General features: G+C 40.7%; 1 protein-coding gene across 1 annotated transcript; it reads right to left on the bottom strand.

The window, feature by feature from the left end:
* Positions 1 to 3,401: 3,401 nt before the first annotated feature.
* Positions 3,402 to 14,913, bottom strand: LOC101167549 (BTB/POZ domain-containing protein KCTD16). Its single transcript, XM_004073344.5, has 2 exons — positions 13,358 to 14,913; positions 3,402 to 4,548 (listed from the first exon to the last, which is right to left on the bottom strand). Exons 1-2 carry the CDS (start codon positions 14,175 to 14,177, stop codon positions 4,097 to 4,099), a joined length of 1,272 nt encoding a protein of 423 aa, XP_004073392.1. The 5' UTR covers positions 14,178 to 14,913; the 3' UTR covers positions 3,402 to 4,096.
* Between the last annotated feature and the right edge of the window lie 2,202 nt (positions 14,914 to 17,115).

Raw genomic sequence — 17,115 nt, 5'->3', positions numbered from 1 at the left:
GTTATACATCTGTACAGCCAGATTCCAGTTCAGACGAGGAAAACAAAGACGTACATGGATCTAGTCGTCTACAAGCGGATGCATCAGAATGGAGCGGAGCAGGGAGCTTGTGGCGTGCCATAGTAGCTTCTACATCACAGCTACAAGCTTTTTGCAATGGCTTTTTTTTGTCTGCTCTTGATTCGCAGTGATTTGGACAAAGACATACTCATGAATGCAGTTTTAAGCTTAATTGTCTTATTATATGTCCTCCATCATAAAAGAATGCAACAAAAACATGCTATAACACTAAACACAGTGTTTTCCTTGGAGTGGGTCTTTAAAGTCAACAAATTATTTGGGATGCCTTATTGGAACATGTCAAACTTCAGAAGCACAGAAAATAACAAAAGAACAGTTCAAAACATTTTCCTAAAGGTGGACTTTTTAGTGATGGATTAAGGTGCAGTTAATGTACACATAATATTAAATATTTCAGACATTTGGAAGGATTTAAATCATAATCTAAAGTATAACCCTGTAATGAAGTGTAATGCTGTAATAAAGAATCAGGTAGAAAGACCTGAACCGCTATGTGGGGGGAAAAACTGCATTAAAGGTTCCTGATTTCATAAGAGAAAGAGTGACAACCAGGGTATTATTCTGCAATATCAAGATTTCTGTTTGACTGAGATCTATCTGGCCGCCTCTGCAGGGACCTTTTCAAATGTGAAAATAAATCCGCAGAAACATGTAGAAAATGTGAGAGATTGAAGGCTGGAAATGCTGTCAGGCCAAAGATGGCAAAAGAAAATGTCTTACAGGGGTAGCAGGTGTCCCTGACTGATGAGTTGAGAGATACATCATTATAACGTGATAGAACGCTTTTCAAGTCACGAGGTGAATGGTGGGGAGAGGGAGTGGTAGGAGCAAGAAGGGGGCACGGTTTTTCTTCTTACCCACATGCATGTTTTTCTTGAAGGAATTGACTTTCTAAAGCTGGAAAAACCTCCTTGTTCTTCCCCCTGGTTGTGTGTTATCCTAACATGAAAAGATGGGTTGATGCTCTGCGAAACCTGATCCCAACACGACTTCAACTAAATTAATATAGAAGAGATAGAACCCAGCTTATTTTACATCTTCCTCATTGAACGGTTTGTCCCAGTTGAACTTGAAACCTTTTATTGTTTGTTTTGTTTTGTGGTTGCTTTCCAAATTTGAAACGTTTGTCAGAGTCTCTTTTTGTAAAATTCTCTGAGATGTTTGAAGTTTTTACAATTAAAAAAAACAGAACTTAGTGATGTACATCTTCGTGTGATGGGTTACTGATTCAAGTCCCAGAACCAGCAGGGTCAAAGCTGAATGGAAGAGACGTCCAACAATGTTTGTCCCACATCCTTGTTATCCCTCTGTGGCAAGCCTTTTGACCCCACCTCCTCCATTGGAGCTGCTGCGGTCATATTGATCTGCTCCCAGCTTTGAAACGCTCATGCTCTCTCTACCAAAGTAGCAGTCTGATGCTGCTTGTCAGTCAACAGAAAATTCAAATGCATGCATGTTCTCTGACATAGATTTGATGAAGCAGTGCAATTTAACGCCACTGGGAGGCAAATATCTCACAAAACAGCAACATTTTTTGCAGAAAATTAGATTACAAGCTCAACTTGTATAAAAAAAATCATAGTCAACATTTGAAAAAACTCTTTCTTTCTTTTTTTTAAATAAAATTATGTATCAAACCTGAGAACCCATTTATCCTATTTTTGCACCAGCTTCTTGCTGGCCATTTTAAATTGTCATCGGCAGAAAATTATGTGACAGTAAGCTATGAGGACTGCTTGACATTTTGTGTTTGATATCTGACACTCTAAAGCCATTCTGGAGTATTTGCTCATGAATACGACAAGGTCTTCTGAAGGGCCTTTGAGAGTAGGAAGCAGACAGCCACTGGACATCAAACCCTCTGCTCCAAAGCTCTTTTGGGATTTACTTTTCTATTATTTTTCCTTCATTGATCAGGTTAGACTGATCAAAATCACAAGACTGAGGTCTGTTTTAAAACAAGCCAAAGTGAAAACTAGCTCTGAAGCCCTTTCTTTTAGTTTCTTGACAAACACTTCACCACTTGATCACTTAATTTTAGGTTTGCTATACATTAAGTTAGACTGAATTTAACATTAGCATCCAATGACAAATTTTGCAGCACAAGAAACATGATTTCAACTACAAGCTCACTGATTTTAAACTTTTTTTTCCCTAAATGAGGTCAAATTAGTTTAAAAATACACAACAGATCATATACATCCCTTCTTGGTTATTTTGTGGTTGGGTTTAGGCAAAAATATTGACTAGAAAACGGTTAAAAATACACATTTGTAACTTTTTGGACTGTTTATGTATGGTTGAATTTGTAATTTTTTAATGCCTTAGTCACATGTACCTATACTGGGGTTGACCCTTACAGTGTTTTGGTTACTTCCACAGACATACAGTGGACACAGCTGCCATAGACAGGCGGGGCTGAATCTTAAGGGGAGTGCAGGTGTACCTTGCACTTCCTTTTAGGCTTGTGCGGCCACCATAAGAGAAGTTATAAAAATTGAGCATATGGTTGTCATGTGTGGTATAGGTGTCATGAAATATTTGTAAGGTTAATTGAAGTTACAATAGAAGAAACATGCACTGATGACGGAAGATGCTGTCGTACGGCGGCCTTTATGCAGCACTCCAGTCGTTAGTGAGGTGTTCTCACTGGTTCCTTAATGACACAGAGTGTGCATGCAATCCATAAGATGCCCAAACCACTTATGCTGTGATTGCCATGCGCAAGAAAAAGAAGAGAAAATAATCTTTAGGACGTGCCTGCGTTCTCCCTTATGTGTTGTTTAAGTATTCACTATAAGTTTGTCTATGAAGACTCTCATTCATCCAGGTAGATTCCATCATAGTAGTAGGTTTAAGGGTTGTCATCTGATGACAACCTTTAAACCTACTGCTATGATATTCAGTACAAGCTGACACCCACAGCATGCCCGTATACAAAAATCTGCATGAAAATTTTTGCCTCACCCTCATCATCCTCTACAAGCTTCAAATTTCCTCAGGCCACCTGCATGGTCCATACATTTTGCCAGTTTTTCACTCAAAGACAGCCAATATCCACCCGTAAGGGGCAGTTGTGAGGGGTACGTTTTGCTCAGGTCAAGATTATTGCTAAGAGCTAGTTTTAATTTAAGAGTAATTTTTTGTTCTTTTTGGGTTTTTGTAGTCGGTAGTTTGAACCCCAGGAAAAGTCTTCTCAGTCCAGAACCTGAACCCAATTTGAAGGTTGAAAAGAGTGACCAAGACCTGGAAAGATGTCAGACGCTCGTACCTGCAGCGAGGATATTTCTGAAGGTCACAAGAAGGCCCACATCACCAAATACAACTCTTACCCATTTATTTACTTTCTCTGAACATTCACAACCAAAGATTATTTCAATATTCAATGGTATTTCATAATTCTACCTACACAAAATTATCTAACCTATACATACTGACAAGTTCAGACAAATGTTCAAATGTGGCAAACAGATCAAGGCAGTGCTTCCCTCAATCCCTCCATCAGACAGAGAAGTGAAATTAAACTTTGTTTGATATTGCATTATTATGCTAAGGGTGAAATGACATGCAGTGCCATTACTGGAGCGTAGTAACATATGTGTGCTATCAGTGAAATTCATTGGGACTCCTTTGCTAACTCACCACACCATCTGGGTGCATCCGTTCCTAAAAACAACTGTGGGCGATTGCACATACAGTGGGTGAGGAGTATGTGAGCTGAAATGATGTTTCCCCTGAGGTTGCTTTGTTGTTAGTGATGCTCTAACCTGTATTATGGCTGCCTCTTAGCTCTCTCTGCATGCAGAGAGGTGGGTTTAATGTCTGTTTGATTTATACCTGTGCAGAATATACACAACAAATGTGCAAAGTTTAAGAATCCATGGTTCACACTGCTTTGCGTTTGGATGGGGTTTTTTTTCACGTTACAGTATGTGTCTAGGGATTGCAGTGTATTGCTTATATAATAAATACTATTTGTTGAGGGCTGGATGATAGACCTGTACCGTTTTTTTCTTTAGAGACGGTATTTTCTTAGGAGCTCTGATTGCCACATGTACTTCCTTTCCGGGAAGTGATCAGGAATTCTAATGCGGCGGAAGTCCTGGATGCATTTCTCTAGCTCCTGTTCAGGAGTCATCTTCTCCTTGTTCGCTTTCCTCTTTGCAGCCTCTCGTTCCCGAACACCAAAGGTTCTGACCCGGAGCATCTCTGTCTTGCGGCGCATGTCTGCCTGCTGCAGCATGTGGACCGGACCCTTGGGGAGGGAGCGGTCCAGTGTCTGGATGTTGGACTGCCGGCTGACGGGGCCGCGAATCACAGTCCCTTGAGGGGAACTGGCTTCGGACTGGGTCTCAGAGCAGGAGGTGGAAAGGTCGTTCAAAGAGGTGCCGCTCTCCCCTTCACGCTCGCTTTTGTGGCTCTTGCAGCAGCAGTCACAGTGAGACGAGGACCACCGAGAGGGCCCACCTACACAACAAAAAGCAACAAACACTTATTTATTTACTTGTTTTGATGCATTTTCCAGCACCGGTTATTTTTCATCTATCTTCATAGTCACATCAGAGGAAACAGTGATCAAGCAAATACACAGATATCAGATGAGTGCATGTGTAGGCATTTAGGAGGCTCGGCTGCAGAAGCATGTGAAGACAGTGGCATTTAAAAGCTAATCCAAAAAAGCTGCTGGGCTGTGCATATTGCTTCCTCTGATAAGGAGAACCCCAGAGCTCAGTGCGGCTCAGTGCAGCTCAGTGCGGCTCGGCACGGCATGCTAAAAGACCTTTCCTATTTCCCAAGGCAAAGCTTGTCTCTGACCCAAAGCAATCTTCTTTGCTGTCACAGTTCCTAATTAGAACTGTAACCTGACTGCCAAGACAGTGCTGTGTTAGTTTTGTGCTTCAGACCAGTCTCACCAGGCACTCGGTAAAGATGCCTTGAAGTAGAAAAAGCACATAAAATGATAAAAGAATAAAGGATCCTAACTGATGAGAAAAGTTGGGGGAGCGCGTACCTGCAGACCCATGAGGGTGTGATGTTTTGGAGATTGCTTTACCAGTCTTCCTCTTTTCCCTTGTACCTTTTTTTTCTTCTCTCATCTCACTTCCTCCTACACAGCTAATTATGAACAAGGAGTACTGTACAGTACAGCCTGCTGGCTTGTGTGGCGTTCGGCAGAACAGACACGGTAGCTGTCTCTCATTTCTAAAAATAATTGTGATCTGTGATCTCGAGTGGATGTTTTTACAAGGAAAAAAGGGTTAAAAACGGCTGCGCCCGCCATATGTAAACAGCGATAACAGAGAAACACATGAACTCTAAAACCCCTCTAATGGATTTCTCTAATGTGATGAGAGAGACTCTGTTGCAGGAATATCTCAGGGGGAGCAATGATTTGTCCATTGCATCCCAACAGCACATTCACCAATTTCAACTGCACAGAGTTCAAGGAGGATTTTAACCTCTCTCTGCAGGCTGCAATAATGACCTTATCTCTGGTGCAATGATTGAATGGAGTTGATAGGGAGAGAGTGGCTAACAGCTTTTTAATGGCTAATCCATGAGTAAAGAGGCCAATCAGCACGCCTATTCATATACACCCCCCTTACACACCCACACAGAAAATGTATCTCGTTGAATCCCGCAGACGAGCAGCGCCAGGCAAATGGATCCGGGTGCTTTAGTGAGGAGGATCAAAAAGACGAGGGAGCTGTGCATTGTTTCTAAATGGATGAAGGCTGCAGTCCGGAGGGGAAACCCATTTAGGAAAAAAAAACCAGATGAGAACCAAATATAGCAGCATGAGTTATTGGAGATGTTTTTGCAAAAATGCCTAATTTTAGTGAAACAAATGGTGTACAAGATTTTTTTTTATCAAGTCTGTACGACAGTGAATATCTGTGGAACATGAAAACACTTTATCTTTGCAAGTTAACAACACTAAAGGATCATTTCCAATTTGGAATCGTTCCCTTATGTTATTTTTGTTTAAGTCTGACAGCTTTTTGGTGAACTTGTTGATGCCAAACTCGGAAAATATGGCACTTTTATTCACAAACAAATGTAGTTAGTCTCAACCAGAAGCAGCAGCTTTGCGCTCCTCTAGGCAGCTGTCTAGTGCTCTAAAATGTGAATAATTTATGTCTACAAATCTGGAGAAGACTGTCAAGAGTATTTCAATTCCTTTAAGTTCCCTCAATCATAATATAATTATTTAATGACAATTCTACTGAACAAGGACAACGAGCCTCAGAAGTTTATAGTGCTTATGGGAAAAGAATTACAAAAGCTGCTTCATTCTCCAGACATGTGCACAAAAATATTATTAAATAATAATTGACAAGCAAACAACATAAAAAAGGCTTAAGACTTTTTTTTTTAAGTAAGGAAGACATGTCTTTTGAAGAACTTTGAGTGTTTTGAATCAAATGTTTTGAGCAGCTAAAGAGCTTTGCAGAGAAAACATATCCATTCATTGGTACATTTAAACAAGTGCTTGATCCTATCACTACTTTTTTTTTCAAGAAAAACGTATTGATTGCAATGTGTTTTACTCAGCTGGACGCTGCCTTTTAAAGAGATCATATTCCATTTAAAGGACTAGGGCCGGTCCTGCGAGCAGACTGAGGCTCCGCCAGCACTTCTCACAAATTACGTGGAGATGGATTGAGTTGCGTGTGGACTGGAGCACAGAGGCATGCCTACATGCCTCACAGGGTGTCCTCCAACTCCTCTTCACCTCCAGCAGCAGGGTGTTTGCACGCGCCCCAGAGAGATCAATTATATGATGATTAAAGGTGCTGCTTGTAGATCTTTGTAGGCTTTAAATAAGAAGGGAAAGTAGGACACACTGGTGGACCCAAAAAGGAGCTGTCAAAGAACTTGAAATGCAAAATCTAATTTGTTTTTTTAGGCAAAAGAAAATCTATTTTTCTTCTTTCAAACTGACTAATCAAAGGAATGGGCTGCTTTTAAGGTGCTGCAATTCATTTCTCTAGTCTGAGAAGGGCTTTGCACAACCACTTTAAGATGCAGCAAATAAAAAGAAAGATTTTACCTCTCAGATTTCACTTGGACTAGATGTCTGTGCCTTTTTTAGCTGTTTACTCAAATGGAACCTAACCATTTTAAGTATTCTGATGTCCTCATATTGCTTTCTGTTTTGGAAAGGTAACATTTTGTGATGCAACTCTTGCTATTAGCCAAGCACAGCAGGAGAAAAAAAATGTGCTGATAGATAGTGAAAGCCACCATTCATGTCTTTTATGTACATGTACATTTGAATTCAATCCAGTTTCACAAATATTTTTTGGTCCTCTGCCTTAGGAGCAGCATAGTTTACATGCTTGTTATCCGACAAATTTAGGCCAATATGTCCTTGTGGCAGAAAAATGAGTTTATCTTGCAAAAGGCTGCAGCTGTTCGAACAAAGTTTAATCCAATAAATCAAGTTTTATATGCTACAAAATGATCCCATCGGCTATCTGAACAAATCGATGTCTGCACATTTATCTTTCCGTGTAAAATAGAGAATACTTTTTTTATGAGTAGTCAACTCCACAAAGTACTTCAATAACAACTATTACCAGCATCATTGATGCGAAAAAGCTAATACATGAAGCCTTAACAAGCAGATGACGACCCAATTCAAGATTTTTGAGCTTGTTGTTTTCCACAAACACATCAGTTGCACTTCATGAAGGGAGCGGCAGCTCCACTGGCTGATTGTTGATGACAAGCGGGTGATGTCCCCTCCAGATTCACAGTATGGTCGTCCGCTGAGTGTCACCCTGACAGAGAGATGGACGAGCAGTGCAGGCGGATTGAGATGTTTATATCAGCCTGTCCGCTGACCCGGAGCCACGCCTTTCCTCTGCGCAAAAACCTGATTAAGCTGGATGAAGCCCGGGCGATGACAGAAGCTGTCTGGAGTGTTTGAATAGCTGTTGTCATCTTCTAAACGACGCCTCAAGAGACCGGAGGAGGCATGAGGCACTTCTTGAATCTTTTTCTCTGCCATTAACCAGAGAAGGCGCGCCTGTGTTGATGGCTCTGTAAATTCTTTACTTTAATAGGTCAGCTCAGTTTGATGTAGCATGAAAAAGATACTATTTGCAAAGGTCACTTTTTGCATCTCAGTGTAGAGATGCCACCACCCCCCCCCCCGTCTGCAGGAAACACTCAGCCGGCTCTCATTCAGCAGAATGTCTCTCTATAGAGTGTCAGATTTCAGAGGGAGAGCTTTCCTACTTTGTCTTGTAAAGGTTGACAGTGCAGGAGTGATGGACAGAGGAAACAGGGAGGGGAAAAATAACAGCTGTGAGTGTTTTTAGTGTCAAAACAGCTCCATTTCCCAAATGTCGTGTAGATATGTATATGTTTATCATCATCACCATCAAAACACTGTTCTTGTTCAAAAAAACATCTCCAAACTACACAGATGACTTTTATATTTAAGAAAAATCATAGAACACACAAAGAATATGCTTGGAAAGACATTTTTTATGTTGAATTGTGTTTCTATTAATTTGTCCACAGTTTGCTCTGTTACAGCAATCTTGTAGGCCATATTGACATTTTTTATGTAAATTTACAATCACTGGCCACTTTTTTAGGTACACCTGGTTAGTACTGGGTTGGACCTCTGTTTACCTTCAGAACTGCCTCAATCCTTCAAGGTACTGGAAACATCTCTCAGAGAGTTTGGTCCATATTGACATGACAGCATCACGTAGTTGCAGCAGATTTGTCGGCTGCACGTCCATGATGCCAATCTCCTGTTCCAAAGGTGTTCTATGGGTTGGGTCCAGTGAACTCATTGTCATGTTTAAGAACACAGTCTGAGATGATTCCAGCTTTATGTCCTGGCTCGTTCTGATTAGAAATTTGCATAAATGAGCAGTTAGACAGGTGTGCCTAATAAAGTGGCCAATGAGTGTCTACTTCTATGGTAACGGGGCTTTCGACATTAAAATCTAAATTCAACTGTACGCTTTACAAAAAGAGCCTTTTATTTTTATTTACTTAATTATTTATTGCTGATTTTTAGTAAAGCAAATCTTGACAAGAATTGACAAGACTGTAAAGCAGATATTTTGCTTTTGATAACAGTGTGGAGAAAAGAAAAGATGCCAAAAGCTCATCAGGTACCTTGCGCCTCCCTTTAAACCATTTTTCTGTCCAGGTGCTCTAAAAGATAAAAATGAGTTATTCATGGGAACACAATTCATCTTTTGTTGGCGATGCCAATCCAGACTTCAAGCGGACTCTGTGGGAGCTCAGCAACGGTCCAATTTCCAACTCCATTACACCCAAGCAATTGATTACTTTCCCCGTCTCTGCCTGCCATTTTGCAGCCATTGTTCAGAAACTAATATGACCAGGCATCCTCTCATTCACAGCCAAAATGAAGGCTGTAGAAATGTATTAGCTGCCACAACCAGAAGGCACCGCATCAACTATTTTTACTTGACAAGTCTGCTTTCTTGAATGTGCCCAACTGATGTCAAGGTGGGAGAGATGCTCGCACAGTTTCCTTATTTTTTTCCTGACTAAAAAGAAAAAATAAACATTTGAGGGACCAGACTGTATTCATAACAGTCAAGACTTCCTTTGTACTCTGGTTCTGACAGAGAGATGGAAAAATTTCACCTGAGACCAAATGTAACACATCAGACTTAGAGACACTGTGCTTCTAAACCCAGGATTATTTACAGTTCCTACATGGAAGTTACCAGATTCCCACCGTTCCAAAAATAGATTTTGCTTTAACCTTCAATACTAATGTTGAAGTACAGTTCTGGTCTGAAGTTTACATGGAGACCAACTAGACATGAATGTCAAACAGAGCTTTGAGCTGTTCTTCTTCTGCGATGGCACGAGGTCGAATCATTCAAAGAGAAATGATTAAAGAACTGGTTCAGAGAGTGACATTTATTTTGGGTGCATCTGCTGTTTGGCTGGATTTTACTGAGAATGTAGAAACCTGGGCAGATATACTTGGTGATACAAGCTTCGATCATTTTCTCTGGTAGTTTTTGTGGAATTTATTTACACCATTTTGCTGCTCTGTTTTCCAACTTTGACATTCACATATTTTTAATAGTATTGAGGTCAGTACAATATAATAGCCCACATAGTCTTGCACTGAAAAAAGCGTATCATTTTCACAAATTTCACCACACACATCCTCAAAAACACCACTGAAAATACATTTTTTCCATATTTAATGCCTCCATACCCCCCCCCCCCCACACACACACACACACACTCACACACACAATAGAAAGGGGCAAAAATCTCTTTAAAATTTTTTCAAATTCAAGCAACGGAACCAAAACATGTGTCAGGAATATGCAAAGAAAGTTTCGAAATAATTATGAGGTGGCCTTCGGACCTATGGCGTGTCGGTGATGTTGTGTCAAAGTGTAGAATTTGGCCATTTCAAATTTTCACACAATATTGTTTCTTTGACCTTTAACCTCAGGCAGAGAAAGCCATCTTATTTTTCTATTAATCACCTTTAGTACCTTCATTAAATGTAAGCTCCTCCTAGGGATGTACAGTCGCCTGACTCAGAGCATCATTGCAAAGATACTTGGGGAAAAACATTGGAATTAGAAGTTGTAGAATTTTAATGGCATTATTGTGGTGAGCTCGCAAAAGTGGTGTACCACTATTGGTCTCACATCTTTTCCCAAAATACTATAAGAATTTTATGCATGAATCCCTGGCTCGAGCTTAACAAAATTATATATCATACGATATGAACACATTTGGAATGTGTGCGTGGTTAACATAAAAGCTCTGTTGCCAAGGAAATCCAAAAACTTACTTTTACCAATTCTTCTAAAAAGGACATAAAAGTGTTCCTCACACCCCTGCGACCAAAAACTAAAATGGTTGCTATGGAGATAATACCATAAGAAAAGCTCCCATTTTGAAAAAAGGTAGGGTTTTTTTTCCCCATGAATTGTGCAGCTCTAACAAGTGTGGCGGGTCAGAATGGGAGAATGAGGGTCGTGTAGCACCTGCTCAGCCAGTGAGGGCGGGTCAAAAGGGGCGCGACAAGGGTGAGGGCGGGTAGTTCCCACAGGTCATACAACACCACTTGCAACTTTTAATTTGATTTCATGTTTGCTGCATTAATTTATTCCATCCCAAACTTTGATGTGAACTGAATTGATACATTTGCTAGTTAGTGCAGTATTGTTTCAAAGCCACCAGAGCCATGCTTGGAAGTAAGTGAAACATTCTCGGGGCTGAACGCTTTTTCTAATTCTTAAATACAGACTTTTTTTTGTCTCACAATAAAGACTTGCTTTAGCCTGCTTTACTTCATTTTCTACCCAAAGTTTCAACTTTTTTTCTTTTCCTTGTGTGAGTGTTTGAACCCATCTCCTTAGATCTGATCTGATCTTTGTGAGTTTTCTCTTTGTACTCTCTGTGCATGGGTCAGTCCATTGACTGACGTCAGATAAACATCTTTCCAGAAGTTAGCACTTTATAAAATGTAAGAGGAGAGTTGGAGGTCTTCAAAAATGTCTGGAAACTTAAGTGAATCGTTTAGGTAAGGTCTTCAGAGTCATACTACAAGTTCCAGTGATTTTTTTTTCACAGTTTAGCTTTTAAGCACCAACTTATTTTGAGTGACACGCCCAAAATGCGAGATGCGAAATTATGAGATTCTCTATTTTTTGCCCTGATCACCTGTTGGCACTTTTTTTTTGTTTTTTGAGGTCAGTATTTTAACAAAATATTTTTGGATGAATATTAATTGTTTGTAAATGTGCAAACTTCTAATTACAATATATGAGAGTGATCAGCATTTTTGAGGTTTTATTTTTCTTTCAATATAAAGTTATTTCTTTGGTTGCTTCAAGAAAAACCACCTCGATGTTTTCAGGGCTGGAAAACAAAAGGTGTTTTTCAAAGAAGAAGAATACAAACTCCTCACATAACAAATAATGCCTTATATCTAAAAATAGATGTAAAATGCTGCACTGAAACAAAGAAAGCAAGGAAGCTAAACAAACTAACATTTGGATTTATTCACTAACATTCTTTGCTCAAGATTACCTGCTTAAGGCCAGCAGTGTCCCATATTCAGAATGAGGTTACAGTGTGGGTTTGAAACTGAATTTGAGCAGCTGTGCTGTCATGAAGCAGAGCTCTCAAGCTTGTCTTCTTTTGATGCATCTATCCATCATCCTGACAAAACCCACATCTCTTTATGTTTGTGATACATGATCGTTTACTTTCGTTCTCACCTCTGCTTTGTCTTCTTATGAAATCCATAATGCTCCCATCTCTTATTAACTCCAAACAACCCTGCCTCCTCTGAGAACTTTCCTGTCTGATCCTTACTTAAATCTATTTTTGTTTCCAACTCCCTCAGGCTCCTTTCTGCCTCGGTTCTCTCTTCGTGGCCAGGTCTCATGCAACTTTTACTCCCTGAATCCTCGTTTCCAGTGCCTGTCTCTTCCATCTCCTTGCCTACACTTCATTTAAGCTTGCATCCTTAAGCCCCCCCCCCCTCTATCTTCTCTTCGCACTTCTGCAGTTCCTTACATCTCTCGTTGCCACACTTTTGCCCCTCATCTTTCTGTCCCATAGCTGTGCTGGGCGGTGTCTGGGAATGGGAAAGGGGGGGAGAACCCCCACCATCTGCTGTGCTAAAGAACACGGAATGACCGAGGAAAATCCAGCCAGACAAGACGGTTTTAGATGCTACTTTCGATCTTTTTTGGTAATATTTATCCTCCTTTTGAAAAACAGATAAAAATTCAATTGAAAGTTCAACCACAAACATAGCTTCTCACTTTTACTTTTTTTTTTTTAAATAACACGTGATCCATTAGTCCTAAATGCAGAAGATCAACTTACATATTTGCTGCAAATTGTTTGCAGATGAATGTGCCTCCAGTTTTGACTAATTGCACATGATTTTTGCTTTTTATTTTTGCTACTCACTGGTGGTGTATTATTCATAACCCCTCAGCAGGCAGAATCTAAGCATTCAGATGTATTTTTGCATGATGCTCTGATGTGACTCAACTCTCCTGGGGCCTGAGGCAACTCTTTATTGGAGCCTAAACATAAGTTTGAAGTCAAACGCTGAAAGGAATGCGAAAGGATGATGCTGGAAAATGATTTTTTTTATCTTTTTCATATTCTTCCCCCTCTCTGTTTATTTTGGCAGTTGTGTGTTTATGTGAATCATTGCTCCTTCTGGTGGGTTAAAAACGACCCCAAAAAGTGGGAGAAAAGATCCACTTACGGTAAAAGATGTACTGTGAGTGATTGGACCAAGCCCTGTCATCCGTGTAATGACCCATGCTGGATGAAGTCAGGGACGTATTGCAGGCCACAATGTGAAAGCCGCACTCTGACAGCATGTCAAAAGCTCTCTCCAGGTGTTTGAATTTCAGATAAAACCTGCAGGTGTACCGGTCCGATGGTCTGTCTGCGTCCTTGTTCTCGTTCAGGGCGTCTCCAAACACCTCTTTGGCCAAACCAATCCTGCTGCTTATGAAGATTCTCGGCAACTTCTTGTTCTTGGTTTCAGTGTGACCTTCTCTGCTTCTTGCGGCGCAAGCTCCAATGAAAGTTACCGTGATGTAGCCGTACCTCCTGTCAAAGGAAAAGGAGGAGTAAAACCTCTCGCTGCACTGAGACGCATCTTCTAAATCGCTGCAGTACAAGTCATCCGGAAAGAGTTTGGACTCATCCGCCGACAAGAGTTTGACCAATTCCGGCAGCTGGAAGTGCTCTGCCTCCCGTTTCAATCTCCCCCTCTCCGGGAAATGGTCCGGGAGAACAACTTGTTTGTCTCTGAGGTAATCCAACACATAACGAAACAAGAAACCATCCCTATCGATGAAATATCGTCCCCTGAGGTCCCGGGATAAGTCGTTTAAAGACCCCTTCTTGTTAGAGAACAGCTTTCCAAGTAAGGAATTTGGAATACTTGTCAAAGTGGCATGGCGAGTGTAGTACACTTGGCCACCCACGTTCAGCTCAATGACGTCCGTTGGAGGGTTTTGCACCGTTCCCTGCTCTTTAGCTGGTTGCGTTTTGCAGTTTTCACTCAAAGCCATTTTTCAGTTCTTGCGCAAAGAAAATCCGATCACCGAGCGTAAAAGTCCCAGATGTTCACGTTTTATGCAGCTGCATGGTGCTCTGGCACTCAGGTCCTCTTGATTTCAAGCTGCAGTCATCACATCCACAGTCTCATGGCAGAGCAATCAAGGTGTGTCTATAATATTTCCTTTAATCCGCTGCGTAAACGCCCGTCCCCGCAGCTCATCTTTTGGAAATCGATTATCATAACCAGCATCATGTTACGCACATCCACTGCGATTGGCTCCTTAATGTGACTTCAAAGAACTCCAGTCATTTCTCTTCTTTTCAAAAGAAAATATGTATAAAGAAAAAAATAATAGTTTTCCTTTAAGAGCGTTTGCTCTTAGTTCCCACTTACTCCAAACAGAAGTTGAAAACCAGTGAAAGCTCCTGACTGTGATGCTGTAACATTCACAGTGAGGAGGACGGAATCGGGTCTCCGGCGCGCACAGATCTCTCCAAACTGCTGAGTGTGGAAACAGCTCAACCAGCAGGTTGGAGATAACGGCGCTCCAAGCTGTGCGATGAAGAGAGAAAGAGGGAGGGAGAGACATCAGCCCGTGAAGTTTGTCCTACATCATCTTAAAGGAAAATGCCATTTCCACTGGATCTGGATAAATACACCACTGACTGTCCGATTCGGGCGCAATCTGTTCACTTTATCGTGATTTTCTGCTCTGACCACGGGCTGTGAACAGCTGGCGTTGAGGATTCGGCGCTAATGCAGTCTGAACATCCCAACGTTGCGGATTTTAATTCCCCGATTCTTTACAGAGTCTTTGTGCTTTCACGTTCAAGGCTTTTAGCTGACACGCTGCTTCCCGGATCTAGGGGAAGGGCTGGGTGTCAAGATGTGACCAAAAACGACAACAACACAGCCGGTGATCTACATGGTCGCCCTTTCCCGTCCAGTATAGCGCTCGAAAATCGATAATGGTAACAAAAATAAAGGAGGCACTTGTCTCAGTGTGAATGTACTAGGTGTCACTTGTCTGGTCTAGGGCGCAGGGGCAGGATGTGAAAGGGGATCCCTCTGTTGTCGATTTGATGTGAACTAGACTCTTCTTTCCCTCTTTAGCAACTGTTAGAAAAATTCACCCCCTCAAAAAAAGCATGTTTTCCTGAGAGATGCTTGAGATTTTCTGCAGGACCTGTTTAAAGTCAGAGTCATGGATGCACACTAACTCTGAAATTCTGTAGGGGGGCGGGGGGCCTGTAGGATGTTTGAAATTCAAGGCTGAATTAAAGGATTTACAGTGCTTGTCATCATTTTGCAAATGCACTTATGTGGGTCACACACTGTAGTGCATATGGCACTATTGCTCCAAAGGTTCAGTACATCTGTAAATGAAAAGATAATGCAGTATTTTTGATTAATTCAGAACAATGGAATGCAATATCACTAAAAAAACACTAATTTTGTTAATAAGAGTGTCAAACACATAATAAATGCATTAAATGTCTATAAGTGGAGTTATTTTAACAGGCTTTTATTCTGTAGATTTTTTCTGTTGCGTCTTCTTTCAAGGGTACTAGCCTCAGGTTTTGTATGAATATAAAATTAAATAAAATGTAATTTTTCAAGTAAACAGCATTTTTTCCTATTTCTTATTTCATTGTGTATAAATACAATAAAATATTATTGTACATCAACGATTTAAAAATACAATACACAATTCTAATTTAGCAAGGAACACGACTCATAAAGAAACCAAGGCTTTGCAATGCTCCTTCCAACCTGTCAACCCATTTAGAGTCACTAATTTACCTGTGAAGCATGTTTTTGGACTGTGGAGGAAGCTGGAGTGAAAAAACCACACATGGAGAAGAACAACATGCAAACTCCATACAAAGTGATGAAGAAAACTTGCATAGATCATTCAAAATTGTTCCTTCTAAAGGTCATTCTATGACATGGACTTTGTTTTACTGAACACTGTTTATGGATTTTAGCTTTGTCAAATAAATAATGACACAGCATAGTATGTCAGAACATTTCCGTTAGTCTTTTTTCCATTATTGCATAAACTTAAAGACCCAATCTAGTGAAAATCCTCTTGGTGTTTTTAGCATGTTCTTGTGGATATATATAAAGAACTTTAAGCTTAAAATTGCAGTTCTGAGTACTCCTTTGTTCAAATCTTTGTGAATCAGGTGCAGACAAAAAGAATGCAGTTGGAAAAAGGTTGGAGTAGTGACACAGGCTAAAATTGGACACAAGCTCCCTGCTCCTCTGCGTTCTGATGCATCCACCTGCAGACAAAAAGAACCATGTATGTCTTTGTTTTCCTCTTCTGAGCTAGAATCTGGCTCAAAAACTGTACTGCTTAATAACTCCGAAAAGGCTCAGGGTTTGGGTTGTGAGGCGCTGCAAGCTAGTGGGAGAGAGTAAACAGAGTGATTATGGAAAATAGGGGCGGGCTTACTTCACGGCAACAGTTCTGCCCACAACTCAGAGGCGAATTTGAGATGAACTACTGCCACCCTGCAGAAACTATGTCCTACAAAACAACCGTTTTTGTTTTTGTTTTATTTTGGCTAAAAACAGCATACTCATAGTTAGTTCATAGATCAAAAGATGATTGGAGTGGGACTTTAAAGCACAAAGAGGGGTCCATTCCTTTGCATAATCTTGAATGACCTCAATCGAAAAGATCAGGACATTTATTCATGAAGTTACAATATGTGTTTTCCTTCAGTCTGCTGACCACCATGCAGTGTAAACGTGCCTCAAACTCTCTTGATTACATTGCAGCTTGCAGGACCTGTGTTAGAGTTGTGTTGAATCTCAGGGCTTTATTGCTTTGGTGCCGGGAGAAGGTGATGAAAGGAGAGCACCCTTGACTCACTGTTTTTGAGAGGCAGTGGTCACGCTTTTGACTGTTAATTCAGACTATATTGTGCTGTTGAGCG

Source organism: Oryzias latipes, chromosome 10 (genome assembly GCF_053564925.1).
Source record: "Oryzias latipes strain Hd-rR chromosome 10, Olatipes_Hd-rR_3.1".
Lineage (NCBI taxonomy): Eukaryota > Metazoa > Chordata > Actinopteri > Beloniformes > Adrianichthyidae > Oryzias > Oryzias latipes.
Note: the sequence above shows the minus strand (reverse complement) of the source record. Positions and strands in the feature narration are given on the sequence as shown.

Bases quoted from the DNA above. Each gene is read 5' to 3' on its own strand.
- LOC101167549 (XM_004073344.5), bottom strand. From the start codon at position 14,177: ATGGCTTTGAGTGAAAACTGCAAAACGCAACCAGCTAAAGAGCAGGGA. The intron at 4,549-13,357 runs GTAAGTGGATCT...TTTGTTGTGTAG, and splicing joins CTCACAGTACATCTTTTACC to GTGGGCCCTCTCGGTGGTCC.